The sequence below is a fragment of the Onychostoma macrolepis genome, chromosome 25 (genome assembly GCF_012432095.1).
Source record: "Onychostoma macrolepis isolate SWU-2019 chromosome 25, ASM1243209v1, whole genome shotgun sequence".
Taxonomy (NCBI): Eukaryota; Metazoa; Chordata; class Actinopteri; order Cypriniformes; family Cyprinidae; genus Onychostoma; species Onychostoma macrolepis.
This window is the reverse complement of record NC_081179.1, coordinates 4,313,231-4,332,123: the sequence shown is the minus strand read 5'-3', so window position 1 is coordinate 4,332,123 and position 18,893 is coordinate 4,313,231. Positions and strand designations below refer to the sequence as shown.

At 34.0% G+C, this 18,893-nt stretch overlaps 2 protein-coding genes across 2 annotated transcripts; one reads left to right on the top strand and one right to left on the bottom strand.

Annotated features, from left to right (window-relative positions):
* Positions 1-39: 39 nt before the first annotated feature.
* Positions 40-16,902, bottom strand: thoc5 (THO complex 5). Its single transcript, XM_058766787.1, has 20 exons — positions 16,838-16,902; positions 12,811-12,908; positions 11,372-11,515; positions 11,185-11,298; positions 10,588-10,685; positions 9,717-9,863; positions 9,523-9,637; positions 8,502-8,634; positions 8,331-8,408; positions 8,208-8,251; positions 8,024-8,123; positions 6,504-6,612; positions 6,310-6,411; positions 5,858-5,954; positions 5,014-5,125; positions 4,350-4,453; positions 2,696-2,783; positions 1,149-1,264; positions 865-1,058; positions 40-269 (listed from the first exon to the last, which is right to left on the bottom strand). The coding sequence occupies exons 2-20, from the start codon at positions 12,904-12,906 to the stop codon at positions 206-208; spliced, it is 2,055 nt and encodes a 684-aa protein (XP_058622770.1). The 5' UTR covers positions 12,907-12,908; positions 16,838-16,902; the 3' UTR covers positions 40-205.
* On the top strand, positions 13,929-18,378 carry zgc:158398 (uncharacterized protein LOC568894 homolog). The gene is made up of 7 exons (XM_058766783.1): positions 13,929-14,349; positions 14,987-15,170; positions 15,247-15,481; positions 16,567-16,711; positions 16,788-16,938; positions 17,597-17,731; positions 17,882-18,378. Exons 2-7 carry the CDS (start codon positions 15,012-15,014, stop codon positions 17,900-17,902), a joined length of 846 nt encoding a protein of 281 aa, XP_058622766.1. The 5' UTR covers positions 13,929-14,349; positions 14,987-15,011; the 3' UTR covers positions 17,903-18,378.
* Positions 18,379-18,893: the final 515 nt, after the last annotated feature.

Genomic DNA, 18,893 nt, shown 5'->3' with positions numbered 1-18,893 from the left:
CAAAAAGTTGCAATCATCAAACAGCTGGGAAGACAGGGAGATTTTCTAATCAAAATCAGTGTTTATTTTCTAATTCACATTATATGAGCAAACAGAGAAATACAGGAGCAAAATAGAGATAAAAGTTAGATGAAAGAAAATGAGAGAGGGCTTTCAGCCCCTGCTAATAACACTAAAACAGCCTCGCTCGTCCTGCGATCCCGATTCAGCGGTGACTGAAGAAGCCCTGAGGATGGTTGAACTTGAAGGGCTTCAGACGACTGGGACCCCTGAGAGAAAGACATGAGATTTCACATGAACACCACATATTTGTATCCACCAGAAAACATGGAAATTATTCACCATATTCATTTACATTTCACAGACGCTTTTATCCAAAGCGACTTACAAATGAGGACAATGGAAGCAATCAAAATCAACAAAAGAGCATGCATATACATATACACACATATATATATATATATATATATATATATATATATATATATATATATATATATATATATATATATATATATAAATTGTGCACCTTAAGCAATGCTTGTTTTAGAAATAAGTTTTACATTTAGACTTCATGATAACTTTTATCTGATGATAACTTTTGAATATTAATGTCTTATATATTAATGTCTTAACTTATTTCTAAAAACAAGCATTGCTTAATGTGCACAATTTATCAATGCATATGAGATTGGGAAAAATGCTTGTATTTTGTTTAAATGTTACAAATTATGTAATTTACATGCAAGTTTCACTCAAAAATACACAATATTATAGAAATAAAATGGATTGCATTGTTAACTTCCAGCAAACAATCATTTTGATTCGCTCCTCAGTGTATGTACTGCAGGTCTAGCGTGTTACCTGGCAGTACGCAAGCACATCTTCTCTCTGGGAAACTCCTTCGGTCCCTCAGACCCGTCACACACTTGACTCTCCGTCTCCAGATACACATCCAGACACACGCACAAGCGCTGGATCTGATTGGTCAGGAGCTGGAGACCCGGACGTGGCCCCTGCAGCTCGGACCGGAACACGTTCACCTCGCTCTCCATCGCCTGATCACATGACAACCACATCGTTTAGAAAACAATTTCACACTGAACACCTGAGCAGCTCTGTACACGCTGCAGCGGTGCGGTTCTTACCCGCAGGTTATCATCAGTGCGACCGCTGCGCTCTCCTTTCCAGTGCAGAGAGAGAGAGAAGAGCGGCATGACCTCAGGGTAACGTGGGTTCACCACCACAGCGGTCAACAGACGAGCTGAGAGACAACCAGAGACACAATTATATCATCACACATTTCCATGACTGTGGTATTTATGATGTTCATGTCATTGAATCTCTGAAATACTTTTACTTCAGTAATGTTTATACGATATAATTTTTTTAATATATTGAATATAGTGTTATCAAACGACTAATCGCTTCCAAAATAAAAGTTTTTGTTCACATAATATACATGTTGTGTATATTTATTATGTATATATAAACACACATTCAGTATATATTTTGAAAATATTTACATGTATATATTTATATTCATATTATTTAAATATATATATATATATATATTTAACATACTTTTTCTTAAATATATGCATGCATGTGTATTTATATATACATAAATATAAACAGTACATTCACAGATGTTATGTAAACAAAAACTTTTATTTTGGATGCGATTAATCGCAATTAATTGTTTGACATCACTAATTGAGAAATAAGATTGATTTCATTTTAGTTTAGGTTTTAATCGTTTTATGTGCTTTTGTTATTTTTATTTATTTTTTTAATGTTTTATTTAGCTTTAATTTTTATTTCAGCTATAGCTTTAGTAATTTTAGTGCTTCAACTTAAAATTATTTCAATTTATTAAAATGTATTTTATTTTGATTTAGTTGACAGTGTTATTTTAATACAATTAATATACCATTATAGTTTTTTGGCATTTTTATATTTGCTGTTTTCATTTTAATTTTAAAGTTCTAGTAATTTTGTTATGTGCTTTTGTCATTTTTATTAGTTCTATTTAGCTTTCATTTTTATTTCAGTTTTAACAATTTAAGTACTTAAAATTATTTTATTTCATTTAGTTTCCAATACAACAGTATTATTTTAGTATCACTGATATATTATTATAATTTTTGTTAATTAGATTTTATTTTTAGATTTTTTCTGTTTCAATTAAATTTTCGTTAATTTTCTTTTAATCTTTTGGTTTGTTTTTCCCATTTTTATTATTATTCATTTTTAATATAGGTCTATATCATTTTTGGTTGTAGTTTATTTAGTTTCAATAGCTGAAATAAAGTAACGTTTTATTTTATTTCAAGTAAGTACATTTTTATGGTTTTAGTTTACGATAATTTGTGACAATTTATGATAAAGCAATGCAACAATGTAAGTTTACATTTTTTTTCCCACCAAATATTAATATTTTATTTCAATTAACAAAAAGTTATAATAGTTATCAATATTTTTGTTTGACATTCTAGAGTAGCAAGCAAATGAGATATAATGGATTTCAGATTCACCCGCCACTCTAAACATCACAATCACTGTAGATGGCCACTTTACATGTCAGTTAGATGGTCTCTTCCTGTCTAAGTGTGTGATTTTAGGCCACAATAAGCTGATATGCAAACCGAACATGTTGACAGTGAAGAGTCTGAGACAAGAGCACAATTCCCACCTGTTCCTCTCTCCACAACCGCCATGAAGAACAGATCCGTCTCACTCACCAGACCGGCTTTCAACACATGCTGCACGTAGCTCAGCTCCTGTTCAACAAGAACCAAACGTTGAGGCACTGATTTTCACTCAAGAAACCAACTTTGCCCATGATGTCAATGTGAGATGCTAAACATCCCCCGATCTGAAAGAGTATTTCCAGACTGGAAGAAACGTACAGTGAACTCCTGGTAGCTCATCATGGTCCAGCGTGTGAGACCGGAAACCACTTTAGCAGGAAACAGATGCTGGCACTCGCTGGAGACGGGAATGATGCTGTGCTCTGGAACAGAACAAACCCACTGCACTGTTAACGCAGAAAACTAAACAGACAGCAACATTCAACAGCATCATGGTTCAATTATTACATTTGTTAAGGCTGCATTAATTTGATGAAAAATACAGTAAAAACAGTAATATTATTACAATTTAAAAGAACTGCTTTCTATTTGAATATATTTTAAAATGTAATTTATTCCTGTGATCAAAGCTGTATTTTCCTCCAGTCTTCAGTGTCACATGCTCCTTCACAAATCCTTCTAATGTGCTGATTTGCTGCTCAGGAAACATTTCTCATTATTATCAATGAAAGGAGTTTTGCTGCCTCACATTTTTGTGTAGTGTAAATGTATAATAATGCATATTTATTGACTAAATACACATCTTCTGAATTTATCTATGGGATATCTTGTTTCTAAATATGGTCTGTTGACCTCATTGTTAACAACCACCAGGCAAACACCCAGAATTCCTCTGCAGCCGCATAACAAACAAATACTCAAAAACCTCAGTAACTGCAAAGCAACACAAGATAAACACAGTGAACGTCTGACCGTCTCATACCCAGCGAGCTGAACTGTTTGTGTAGGGCCAGTCGGGCCTGCAGTCTTCCTCGCAGCAGCTTCATGGTCCTCTCCATGTGACTGGCGCTCAGAGAGCTGCCCCTCAGGTCCGACTGAAACACACTTCATGATATTACAATACTGATGCCAATAATAAAGCTTATTTTCAAGTTTTCTGCAAGTTTCATAAAGGCAAATTTTAGCCAACTTCTACATTTAAATATCTAGGGATCTATACAAAGAGTAACACTTCAAAGTTTGAAAAAAAATCTTTCAACAGATCTCCATTACTTTTTGATTCATTTAGCTTAACTAGAAATATGGAAATAAGCTTTACTCCTGATCACACTGAAATAAAGTGACGTCCTTTCTCAGTATTTTTGTCTTGTTTTCCAGTGCAAATATCTTAAGACTCTTAAATCAAGATGTATTATGAAGCAAAATTACATTCCGTTTAAGAATTTAATCAAAATTATGTTTATGATTCAAATAAGAACAAATACCTGCAAATGAGCTTAGGAAAAAAAAATCAACTTCATTTAAAGGAAAAACAAGCTTTCATACTCCACAGACAGGTATTTGTTCTTGCTTTAAACATAAACTCACTTAATTTTGTTTAGTTTCTCAGAAAACAAGATTTCATATCTTCATTTTGCATCTCGATTTAAGGATGATTAAATATTTGTATTAGAAACCAACTTTGCCCATGATGTCAATGTGAGATGCTAAACATCCCCGATCTGAAAGAGTATTTCCAGACTGGAAGAAACGTACAGTGAACTCCTGGTAGCTCATCATGGTCCAGCGTGTGAGACCGGAAACCACTTTAGCAGGAAACAGATGCTGGCACTCGCTGGAGACGGGAATGATGCTGTGCTCTGGAACAGAACAAACCCACTGCACTGTTAACGCACAAAACTAAACAGACAGCAACATTCAACAGCATCATGGTTCAATTATTACATTTGTTAAGGCTGCATTAATTTGATGAAAAATACAGTAAAAACAGTAATATTATTACAATTTAAAAGAACTGCTTTCTATTTGAATATATTTTAAAATGTAATTTATTCCTGTGATCAAAGCTGTATTTTCCTCCAGTCTTCAGTGTCACATGCTCCTTCACAAATCCTTCTAATGTGCTGATTTGCTGCTCAGGAAACATTTCTCATTATTATCAATGAAAGGAGTTTTGCTGCCTCACATTTTTGTGTAGTGTAAATGTATAATAATGCATATTTATTGACTAAATACACATCTTCTGAATTTATCTATGGGATATCTTGTTTCTAAATATGGTCTGTTGACCTCATTGTTAACAACCACCAGGCAAACACCCAGAATTCCTCTGCAGCCGCATAACAAACAAATACTCAAAAACCTCAGTAACTGCAAAGCAACACAAGATAAACACAGTGAACGTCTGACCGTCTCATACCCAGCGAGCTGAACTGTTTGTGTAGGGCCAGTCGGGCCTGCAGTCTTCCTCGCAGCAGCTTCATGGTCCTCTCCATGTGACTGGCGCTCAGAGAGCTGCCCCTCAGGTCCGACTGAAACACACTTCATGATATTACAATACTGATGCCAATAATAAAGCTTATTTTCAAGTTTTCTGCAAGTTTCATAAAGGCAAATTTTAGCCAACTTCTACATTTAAATATCTAGGGATCTATACAAAGAGTAACACTTCAAAGTTTGAAAAAAAATCTTTCAACAGATCTCCATTACTTTTTGATTCATTTAGCTTAACTAGAAATATGGAAATAAGCTTTACTCCTGATCACACTGAAATAAAGTGACGTCCTTTCTCAGTATTTTTGTCTTGTTTTCCAGTGCAAATATCTTAAGACTCTTAAATCAAGATGTATTATGAAGCAAAATTACATTCCGTTTAAGAATTTAATCAAAATTATGTTTATGATTCAAATAAGAACAAATACCTGCAAATGAGCTTAGGAAAAAAAAATCAACTTCATTTAAAGGAAAAACAAGCTTTCATACTCCACAGACAGGTATTTGTTCTTGCTTTAAACATAAACTCACTTAATTTTGTTTAGTTTCTCAGAAAACAAGATTTCATATCTTCATTTTGCATCTCGATTTAAGGATGATTAAATATTTGTATTAGAAAACAAAATTGAGGAAGATATGATTTTTGCAGTGCATACAACATTTACTGCAACAACTTTATGAATTTAAGAAGTTCTGCTTCAATTTAAGACCTTTTTAGGCAAAACGTAAACTGCAAAATGTAGCTCAAACATTTCTAAAGCAACACACACCTGTGTACCGTCAAACGAGAACTGCAGGCCACCCAATTTCTGCACCCAAACATACGGATGTCCAAGATCTGACACATAATCCGCAAATGTAGTGATTCTGCACAGAAATGTACATTTGATTTTATTTATTATCAAAAGCAAAGGGTTTTTCATGACATTCATAGTATGAATTAAAACATATATCATAATAAATTTGAAAGAAAACATAACTAAAAAAATTGTTTAATAATTATTATATACAATTATTTAACATTTTTCAAATATATTAAAAAAAAATTTATATGCATGCATTACAAATAATGCAAATCTAGTAAAAAAAAAAAATAAAAATAAATTATATAAGCACTAAATCCATCTCCTAATATCATTTAGTTAATTTCTTATTATGTCAGCATTACTACTCAATCTCTGGTGATATTAATACTAATATAAATTTGAGACGTCGGCCTTACCCGACTTTATCAAACTGGTAGCGGTTGGCAGGGTTGGGCGTCTCTTTGCCGTGATCAGACGCGTAAAGACAGTTCAGCAGACTCTCCGAGTTCAGCAGCTCTCTGTGACAGACGTTTTAATGGTGTTAGAAAACAAACAACTGCGCTGACCGTGTAAGCTGAAGTAGGTTTGATTTTGGTGCTGCTGTACTGACCCAGCGCTGATGGCTCCAGACAGATCCGTAGTGGTGGAAACTTTGGTCTTCACAGTCAGAATGTTGAGATTCATGAGATAATAGAAAAACAGATGCAGGACGCTGCCGTCTGGAGAGAGATAATACAATTAGTACTGTAAAAAATGACTAACTACAGTAACACTTAAAGGGATAGTTCACCCAAAACTGAAAATTCTGTCATTAATTACTCACCCTCATGTCGTTCCAAACCCGCAAGACCTTCGTTCATCTTCAGAACACAAATTAAGATATTTTTGATGAAATCCGAGAGCTCTCTGACCCTCCATAGACAGCCATGATCCTTTTACGATCAAGGTCCAGAAACGTAGCAAGGACATCGTTAAAATAATGCATGTGACATCAGTGGTTCAACTGTAATTTTACGAAGCTACGAGAATACTTTTGCACAAAGAAAACAAAAATAACGACTTAAGTCAACAATTCGTCTTCTCTGCATCACCCTATAGCGACATTTTGGAGAGTATCACATACGTAAACAACGTACACGGATACGTTATTTACATTCAGATCTATAGTTGGGAATCGAAAATCAATTCCAATTCCAGAATCTGATACTTGTAAAATTAAAATTTCAATTATCAATTCCTCTGTGCGCATTTTTTTTTTTTTTAGGTGGCCAAAAGGGGCTTTTAAAAATGTATTTGTCTTTGAATCGTTCCTTCAAGAGATTCATTCAAAAACACTAAATCAGTAAACCACTGAATCATTCCATTCATAAATTCCATGAGATTTTGTTTAGTTGTCTAACATTTTTTTCTTCAGAACTGTGAGAGAATTACAACCTTCATTAAAATAGAAAAGAAAAAAAAAAGTCTCAATTTTCTTAATCTTTACAGCTCTTAATCGAGTTCAGTTTTTATGTAGCCGCCTGATTTTTGTTCATAGTATTCAGCAGCAATTAAATGTTTTGCAAAAAAAGAGACACAGAATAAATGTGTTTGATATCTAAATGTTTGACTTTTTTTAATCACATTGGAATTGAAACTGGGAATCGATAAGAATTGGATTACATTCAAATGATACCCAACCCTATTCAGATCTAAGCATAAACAATGTAAACAACATATCCGCGAATTGTTGAATTACGGTTGAACCACTGATGCCACATGGATTATTTTAACAATCTCCTTGCTACGTTTCTGAGCCTTGATCGTGTGAGGATCCTTGCTGTCTATGGGAGGGTATGAAAGCTCTCGGATTTCATCAAAAATATCTTAATCTGTGTTCCAAAGATGAACAAAGGTCTTATAGGTTTGGAACGGATATGAGGGTGAGTAATTAATGACAGAATTTTCAGTTTTGGGTGAACTATCCCTTTAAGAAAAAGTAGCTAATTAAACAGCAAATCAGCATATTAGAATGATTTCTGAAGGATCATGTGACACTGAAGACTGGATAATTAATGATGCTGAAAATTCAGCTTTGATCACAGGAATAAATTACATTTTAAAATAGAAAACAGCTATTTTTTCACACACCTTTACACTTTAGGTCCAAGCAGAGCGAGAGAGGGTGGCGTCTCAGCATCTCTTTACGCTTGTCATCCAGCTGAACGCCTACAGTCGCTCGCCGGCGCTTCTGATCAGAGAGAGAGAGTAAATGAGTACATTAGCACACAAACTACAAGATAATGAACTGGAGAAGATAAGAGTCGAGTCTGACCGTGTTCTGTTGCTCTTCTTCAGCGTCTGAATCACTTTCATCATCTGAGACAAAAACACATGAAATATAAGACCCCACTGATCACATACACCTCCAACTCATAAAGCAGACACACAGAGGTACCTTGCGAGTCCTCCGGCGGTCTGGAGAGAGCTTTGGCCTCATCCACGTCCCCGCTGATGTTCACAGACAGGGTTTTATCTGAAACGCATAATTGCATGATCTCATAAACCAGGATTCATCAGAAACGCAGGGTCTTTGAGGCGCCGCTGAGAATGAAGATGTGAGTCTTACCGCAAGCCTGTCCGTACGCAGCTGCCTGGACCAACAGCACGTACAGAGGGGGCGGCAGGTGACGGGCGACCTCTGCCTGCTTCTGCATTTGCTCGAACGGCATCGACAGATACTCCTGCACTGGGAGGGACGCCTATGAGAAAGAGAGAGAAAAATCCGTCAGTCGGTCTCTTCCTGTCCAACTGGGCTGTGAAATGTGACTCACACTACAGGTCAATTTTTTTTTATGTTTATGAAATAATACTTTTTGCTCACCAAGGCTGCATTATTTTTTTTTAAATACAGTAATATTGTGAAATACCATTACAAATGAAAAGAATTGGTTTTTATTAGTAATATATATATTAAAATGTAATTTATTCCTGTGATCAAAGCTGGATTTTCAGCATCATTACTCCAGTCTTCAGTGTCACATGATCCTTCAGAAATCATTCTAATATGCTGATTTGCTGTTCAAGAAACATTTCTGATTATAAAGAATGTTGAAAACAGTTTAGAAAAAATATTGAGCAGCAGAAACCGTGATACATTTTTTCAGGATTCATCAATAAATAGAAAGCTCAAGAGAGCAGCATTTCTTAAAAATATTTTGTAACATTATAAATGTCTTTTTAAAATATATATATATATTTTTTTTGTTACGTACTCCAAACTTTTAATTAGTAGTGTATCACAGCTTCCACAAAAATATTAAGCAGCACAACTATTTTCAAAATGAATAAGATATATTTCTTGAGCAGAAAATCAGCATATTAAAATGATTTCTGAAGGATCATGTGACACTGAAGAATGGAGTACTGATGCTGAAAACTCAGTTTTGATCACAGGAATAAATTACATTTTATTATATATTTAAATAGAAAACAGTTATTTTAAACAGCAATAATGTTTAAAAATATTACTGTTTTTACAGTATTTTTATTCAAATAAATGCAGCCTTGGTGAGCATTAGAGACTTTGAAATAAAAATAAAAAATCTTGAATATTCCAAACTTGTATATATGCCAGTCTAGGGTTTCACCTGCATGATGTTTTGCAGTCCAGGTTGAAGGCTGCTGAGATATTCTCTCTTCTGCTCAATGGCTTTCTGGATCTTCTCCTTTCTAGCCAGAGACAACTTATACTGCTCCGCCAACCTGCATCATGGGAAAACATCATCTTATCAATTGGTCATGATTTAGAGGTATTAGAGGTTTATGGAGGGTTGGGTGTTACCTCTTCCTCTGCTCCAGTTCCCAGTCCAGGCGGGCGAGCGTGAGCTGGTGGTGGTCATCGCGAGTGACGTGAGGGCGTGAAATCTCAGCCGGAGCCTCCTGAAAAAACTCCTCTTCACTGACCAACTCGATCTCCTCATGCTGAGACCTGAAACAAAGAACAATAATAATGCAACAGTATTCTAGCAGATTAAACATCTTAAAGTTTCATAAATTAATGAACGGATGGATAGATAAATTAATTAATTTTTATTGTGTGTTTAATTCCAATAATTGATTGAATGCATTAATAAGTAAATAATTGCATACTGCCAAAATATTTAATATTTTTAGAGCTGAGCCTGATTAGAAAAATATTTGTGACCCTGGACTACAAAACCAGTCATAAGGGTCAATTTTTCCAAAATTGAGATTTATACAATAATATATAAATAAGGAAAGTATTCAATGGAATACTTTCCATTGATGTATGGTTTGTTAGGATAGGTCAATATTTGGCCGAGATACAACTATTTGAAAATCTGGAATCTGAGGGTGCAAAAATATAAAAATATTGAGAAAATCGCCTTTAAAGTTGTCCAAATTAAGTTCTAAGCAATGCAATTAGTAATCAAAAATGAAGTTGTGATATTTTTATGGTAGGAAATTTACAAAATATCTTCATGGAACATGATCTTTACTTAATATCCTAATGATTTTTGTCATAAAGGAAAAACTGATAATTTTGACCCATACAACGTAGTTTTGGCTATTGCTACAAATATACCTGTGCCACTTATGATTGCTTTTGTGGTCCAGGGTCACATTTATTCACTCTAGAAATGTCCATTTCTATGACTTTTCAAGGTTTGGAAATGCACTGTAAAACTCACTTGAACTCGAGACATTTGCTGATCTCTTTCTGCAGGTGCATGACCTCATACAACAGATTCTGCAGCTGCAAATGAAGAACATCCACCCGCTGCTTCGCCTGTAGACAGAGGATTATTGTTAGTTAACTAGTAAAACTAAAATTGTTTTAACTTGATTGTTAACTATTGAAATAAAGCTGAAATAAAAATGTAATTATTATATGAAAAACTTAAAATAAAATAAAAAATTAAGAGAAAATCAGCGATGATCCTTAGCAAATAACTGAAATAAGTTGAAGTATTAAAATTACAACAAATAATTGAAATAAAAAAATGAAATGTTTAAAAAAACTAATAAAAATGACAAAAGTGTAAAACTACTAAAACTAATTTAAACACGCAGTATAACATGATTTTCTAATAAACTAAATAAATGTAGAATTTCTAGAATTCTAGCAGATTCAATATTTTTGAAGCCAAGCATGATAAGAAAAATGCGAGAACAATGTAGCATACTACTGCATTAAATGTTAATTGTTGCATATTGCTTTATGTAGCAATTTAAAAAGCATGCATACTGGAGTATGAAGTTCACTAGTGTTCCATTCAGAACTTTACCTCATGTGTCTGATCTCTGCCTTTCTTCAGTCGCATGTGCGCCAGGCGGTTAAGTTTCTTCAGGGTGATGAAATGAACGCCGCACTGTCTGCGTCTCTCCTCGATCTCTACACTCTAGGATGCATAAAGCAAATGTCAGCTTCATTTACTTCCATTTTTTTTGACACATGGCAAATATGAAACTCACTCCGACTTTGGCGCCACCGGATTTCAGCTCCTGTATTTCTGCCATCAGGTTGGCCAGAGCAGCACACGTGTCCTTATACAGCATGTAGTCCTGCTGCGGGTCCCTGCCCTCCAACTCCACCTCCTCATTATACACTCGGACATCCTGAGGAACACACACACTGAGTGACCAGACAACACACACAAACACACAACCCTGCCTAACAGCTGTGAGCTAAGAACCCAATAACAATACTTTCTTATGGGATGAGACAACAAAACTGTGAGATGTGACCCTCCTCACCCAAAAGTGCAACAGAAAACGTGTCGACAGCTGAGCGGGAAATCCAAAACTGTATTTATTTATGATTTAATGGGATCCAAAATGACCTGCTACAGGCAGTTGATTTTAATTGAAGCTAAATCACACAGCTCTCTGGAATACTTAATTGTGATTTGGCAATCACAGCAAATATCTTTAGAACTATTATTATTATTATTATTATTATATATTAAATAAATTAATGAATATTATACATTTAAAACACGTATAATAATAATATTAATTATTATTACTATGTTATAATTACACTAAACAACATTGACTTTTGACCATTTTTAATTTAACTATTTTTAATATTGATGTATATTTTATTAAAATAAGGTAATATTACAAGATAAAGTTATTTAAAACAATTATATTATTAATATTGTTATTTACTTATATATATTTTACACATTTAAAACATAAGAAGTATTTTTGTTAGAATGAGACTAAACTATTTAAGTATAACAATAATGCAAATTATGCTAAATATTTATTTTGAACAATTAACTCTTCATATTTTTATATGGTGGCTGAATGTCAAAAATGTGTTATCACATGGAGTTCAGAATTATTTTTATGAGTATTATTCTTTTTGACTTTCAAGCAGAAAATCATTTTTATATTCTACATTATCCCTTGCAATTTGTAAGTAAAATGGCTAAATTACTATTTTTCTTCATATTGCTTGCTTGATAAGTGTTCGTTTTGGACCCTTCAGCTGTCAGAGAGAGAGAAAGAGAGAGAGATCTCACGGGAACCTGATTCTTTGCTGTAATCAGCTTCCTCTGTCCGATAAGATGAGGTCCGGCTGGATACGTGACCTACGTACACACGCCACATGAGTCTTATATCAACATATCTGCTCACTGAAACTCATCTGAACACAACTCATGAAAGAAAGACATCTGAAGCCTAAATGAGTGGAACATGCTGGATGGTACCTGCACCTGCCTCAACCTGACCTTCCTGAACTTGACATGTGAACTGACTGCACTCAGCTGCACACGGACATCAGAGTTATTAGAAAAGAAGAATAATTGAGGGTTAATGGACTGCTCTGCTACAATCACATCAAACAGCACTAACACAAGCGGTTTTAGCTCTTCAGTGCGTTTCAGATCAGAGCTGCTCACCTGATCGCCTTCTCCTCGACCTCGCTTTGTCTCTGGAGTTCCTGCTTCATTTCGGATGACCTTCGGCTTTCTCTTCTTCACAGCGTCGGAAGACATTACTGAAATATGAAAGAAATCAGATTGATCATAAATCAAATCACAAGCCCTGATTCAAATTTCTATTGTGACAGAACACTTTTGTCAGTTGTCTATATGGATTTGTTTCATTGTATTTTTAACAGTCTCCAGTCGCCTCCAAACAGAATCTTTTCTCTCCTGGGAAAAAAAGCTGTCATATATTACTATCATAATATTTTATTAATGTAGAGTTCATTTCTAAGTTACTCATTATTTTCACACAGAATATTTTTTATATAAGTTCACTTTTTTAAGACTAAATAGAAATGTTTTTTTTTTTAAACTAATAAAAACATCAAAACATCGATTACTATCATGCTATTTTATGAACAAGAAAGGAAAATTAATAATTTATTTCTAAATTACTCATGATTTAACACACAGACTATTTATATACAAGTTAGGTATTTTATTAAATAATATAATTGAAAGCTAAATAGAAAAAACTAATAAAAACGTCAGAACTAAAACTTAAACCAATTAAAATGAAGATATAGAAAATAAAAGGTTATTCAAAATATGAATAAATAGCATACAAGCATATAAACAATGCTAAAAAAGAAATAACACTTATCTGCCTTGAGTAAGAAGTCAAATGTGTTTTAAATATAAAATACAGACTGTACGTTTCTTAATTAAATATTAGTTTAGTCAATTATATAACGTTATTCAGTTCAGTAAACTGTGCTATCAGGTTAGCTTCTCGTTAAAGTAACGGTAGGTTGATTTAAATACACGATATGCATCATGTTGTGTTTAAACAAGACGCACCGATCAACATAAAAGCATAAAATCTCACCTTTCAACAGCTTTTATCCAATTTAAGTATCTGAATATGAATTTAATCATTAGAAGGTCTCATTCAATCAGCAGCAGAGAGCACGGCGGACTGCAGGAGGAAACAACGAACAGCACTTCCGCTTTCTGCTTTACACAATAAAAGATCTCTCAATACGACATGAAGGTTCGACCGAAAATATCAATTCTTTATTAAAAAATCAGTACCAGAAAAACCCAGAACACATTTTACATTTAATTTAAACAGCCAATTTTCATTTCATTCAGTTTGATTTTATTAATGCTTGACTAGTTTTTTCTTCTTCTTCTGTATAACAATGTTATACAAATGTATAACGAACACATAAAGCGTTTAATACTGTTTTAATTACATTTGCTTAAAATATGTTGCACAAAACACATAGTTTATCTTGATTTAATTCAAATCGAACATTTTAATTAAAGATTTGTAATGTGTGCGTCTTCGCCACTGGACTTTTATTTTGGAATTAAAGCTTTCTTGAAGGAAACCCACCTGTGAGGAACTTGCTTGCGTTGCATCCTTTCAATGTTTACATAACAAACTACATTTCAGCCTGGTCAGTGAAACGTCTCTACGCGCTAATTAAATGAACGTAATTAAAGGTAAGTAATGGGGTAAACTTTATAATACGATCCAATTATGATTATACAATGTATTCATGTGTCAAGGCATGAATTAGACTGAACTGTTCGTACTGAAGTTCATGCAACTATGAGTTTAGAAAGGGTCTCAATGACATGCTTACATACTACTTTTGTTACTGTATACAGTATGCATCACGGCAAGCACATTTTTCAGCGTTCATGAAGAACCCAGATAGAACTAGAAGCATTCTACATATGCTAACAGTACACACTAAATGGGACTGTATCCCATAATGCAAAGCGCTCGATTTTACCTTACATTTACAGCATTTATTACAATGAATAATTTCTAATTAATACTTAGTCGAACAGCAAAAAATTAAAAATGTGGGGCAAAAACAAAACATTTATCACCAAGATATTAACCAAACATTCAGCGCTATTACATAATGTAGCTTATCCTACTTTATTTAAACCCTAGGCACTATAAAATGGAATTATACCTATTGTTTCACTTATATATATATATATATATATATATATAGAAAATTTGCTGAACATTTCCATTTTTGAAAGAGCTATTCTTTTAAGTATTAAGCTAGTGTTCCATTCTAAATATAGGCATTACATATTTGGCATGGTTTAAACCTCTCAGGTGGTGTCTTCCCTCCTGGTGCATTATGGGTAAATGGAGGCCTGTGTCTAACCTGAGAGATCAGGTATCTCGACACCCTCCTGTGGTTGTGTTCTTCCTCAGTCTGCTAATCCTCTCCATAACTTTCGTCTGCATTGGACTTTACTCTCAGAGTCACAACATCAAGAACCCTGACATAAGCGTAGTGAGTATGATGATCACTGCTATAATTCTTGGATTTTGCAGTTATTTATAGACTAACTCATATGCTTGTTTGCTAGGACTGGAACCGGGTTCTGGGTTCTATCGCTGGTTTTAAGTTCTGCACACATCTGAACGACACAGATGCACCTCTGGAGGAAGAGTCTCCCCGAATGGTGGAGCATTCAGATAGGACAAATATTTCCACGAGCAGTGCTCATGTTTCTTTACTGGTGCCGCTGGCGTTTATAGGGGACGTCCCAGAAAATACTGCCATTAGTGCCACTATGTTGGGCAGCCAGATGGGCATGAAAGGTTTGTGCATGAGACTGTTATTTTAATATTATTTATTATTACAGTTTTTATTAATATTTTTACCTAGCCTTTATTTTTTTATTTTCGGTCTTATTTAAAAAAAAAAAAAAAAAAAAAAAAAGTTTGTTCAATATTAACATCATAAATGTACAATGTGCTTTCCAAAAGTACAATCAGTTAACAGCATGTCTTTAAGTTATTGTGACATGAATTTTACTTCAAATAGACTACACAAGCATCTCATAAGCAATAATAAATAAATAAATAAATCCAAAATAAATAAAGAGGAAAAGAGTAATTAAATAAATAAATAAAAACATAATACCATCTATGTTGATATTGGCGACTAAATAGTCACAAAGTTTAGCAGTCACAACCTGTAGAAAAGCACTCGAAAAATTTCCCATATACATTTCCCTAGATATCTCCAATAACATAACCCTATAATGAAGACATGTCGTTTTAATTTTAATTTTTTTGTTTATAATTTATATTATTTATAACTATATAAATATTACTATTTAGGTTTATTTCCAGTTAGTAATTTTAGTACTTCTACTTATTTTAGTTGAAAAGACAACATTTCAAATTTTCATTTAGTTTACATTTTTCATATATTTCTATTTTTATCTTATTTCAAAGTACTAAGTGAATTTGCTTCAGTGGAAACTTGTTTCAGTTAGTTACTAAGGCAAGATGTTTATCTAATATTTCTATTAATTTTATTTCAGATTTCAATAAAAATGTGTATGTATATACATATATATATACACACACACACACACATATGCATGCTTGTGTTGTAATTTAAAAAGTATTTTAATAAAAGGATATATCAAACTTTCAGAAATATGTTCTGGTTAAGCTCAGGCACCTTATTAATTATAACCTGATAGTGCAGTTTAGATTTATTCACTTTATTTGTGAGTTTGTCTGTTTTTTTTTAATGTGACTGTGTGTAATATTTTATAAGTAATATAATATACTATATGTGATGGAGAAGAGAAATGAAAATATATTGATCAAGAGGAATTAAGCACTTTTGTCTGGTGTCCTGATATTAATTTCTACATAATCTGTCACAGGGGCTGCAGCGAAAGTATCCATCAATATATCTCTGCTTCTGCACACTGATATTGCCGACAGTCAAACTCCTGCTGGGACGCAGGGCAGTCGACCCCTGACCTGTCTTCATTTCACTGCCCTGACCCATGTTCTCCCTCAAACGCCGTGAGAAGCTTATACATACACAACCCATTTTTTGAGTGAAATAAACATCCTACAAGCTAATTCACTGATGTTTCAGGTCACCTCCAGAATGCCCAGTCACAGAGAACGAAGGCAAGAGCGCTTCACCTGTCAGGGCTGTTGCTGTAGAAGCATACAAGCACAATTCTCCACACTGCTTCAGTCTGGAGTTCACACCAGATCCACACTTGACAGTCCTGCTCACTAAGGTAGAAACACACAATGCATTCATTAAGATAGAATCAGCTAAATAGTTCATTATTGAACCTGTAAAGGGCAGGTGATGTGTGAAACCATGAATGATGGGGATTCAAATTCTGCATATCTTTCTGTGGAGCTCAAGTCACAATTATTTATATAGCGATTTAAAAAATACACTCTTAAAAATAAAGCTGTTTTGTTGGAATTAATGGTTCCATGAGGAGCCAATCTTAAAAATAAAGGTTCCAAATAAGGGTTTTCACAGCGATGATTTTGGGTTCCTCAAAGAACCTTTCAGTGAACAGTTTTGAAACGAACCATTTTGACCATTAAAATGGTCTTCACACTAAGAAAAATTGGTTCTTTTAAGAACTGTTCACTGAAAATGGTTCTTCTATGGCATACCCCTTTGGAACCTCTATTTTAAAGAGTGTAAAGATTGTTTCAAAGCAGCTTCACATTAATAAACAGGAAAATAACAGTGTTAATGTTGTAAAATTCATTCAACAACCATGCAACAAATTCAGTTTCAACTGCAAAGCAGCTCTACAGAAGACAATAATGTCACTATTTAGCTCAATTAAGTTCAATAACAGTGTCAACTGTGAACCATCATCGTATGAGCGGCATCTAGCTAACCTCTCCACTTCTGTATTCCTTGACTAGGATGAAAAAGCCTTGTGCAGGTATCACCTGTTGCTGGTTAGTGTTGCGCTGCTGGTTATCTGTGTCCTCATGAGTCTCTGTGGAACTTTTTCTTCACGTTCACCACGTTCTTTCCAGGGGAATGACCTTCAAAAGGTAGTACTATAGAGCTTACCGATGTACTCTGATTTACCAGAGCTCTCTAATATTTAGTATATAACACTATTTGATTTGTATTTTTTCTTGAGGATGTGTGCAAGTTAGCATGTTTTGAGTTTTATTATACGTTTTAAAAATAATTCATAGGAATCGCTGCTGAGCCAATGAGAAACATCTGCAGAACGTCCACATTTGAGAGTGAACTGGCACCTCACAACATCAGAACGTATGAAGACATCTGCTACTGAAAGAAATGAGCATCCGTTCCCAACATTACCCACGTTCCCATGTCTTGTGCAGCTGAGAAATTGCAACCAGTAATACAGGCCGCATGCAATTCATTCAGAATGGATCTCATCTAAATGTGACTGTATTTCATGTTTGGTTGCAACACTATGCTATGTAAGTGTTAACAGTCGCAATATAACCTGAGATTGGTGGTTATAATATAACTATACTCCAAGAGTAAGTTAGATGATTGAAAGCTTTATCTTGATGCCACATGAATGAATATCTTGAATATGAATTTGTGTTAAATGCATTAATTGTACATCATGTGTTAATTTTTCTAAAATCAAAATGTATTCAAATATTCCAATTTGTGCCATTTTGGCAATGAGCAAAGTAAAGGTGTCTGGACATTATTCAGTGGTGGTGCATTCAGTGTTCTGGTCTTTTAATTCATGAACGAAAACACACTTACCTTTTGACAACAATTCACAAAAAAAATCATTTTTTTTTTTTAACGGCCAATCATCAGCCAGGAATTGCTGGATAGCTCTCGAGGTTAACAAAGCTAATTCAAAGAAAGACAGCATGAACAATCTTGAATTATTTCACACTAACAATTTACCTAAATATGAAATGTATTACATTGGCCTTGAGTGTTTACGTTAAATTCAAAGTTAATAAAAGATTAATCATTTTTAATTAGGCCTATTACATTTTTTTTTAATTACACCTTTAAGTGTTATTGCGACCCATTTTATTCTTCGAAACTTAATATTTATAGAATAAAACCACCACCCACTCCATCAACAACACACCTTCTTCAAACCCCGCCCCCAGAGAAACATCAGCCAATCCGAACATGTAAAAAGCAGCCAGTGTTTTCTTATTGGCTAAAAAGTGCGGGCCGCAACCCCTACATGTTTTTTTT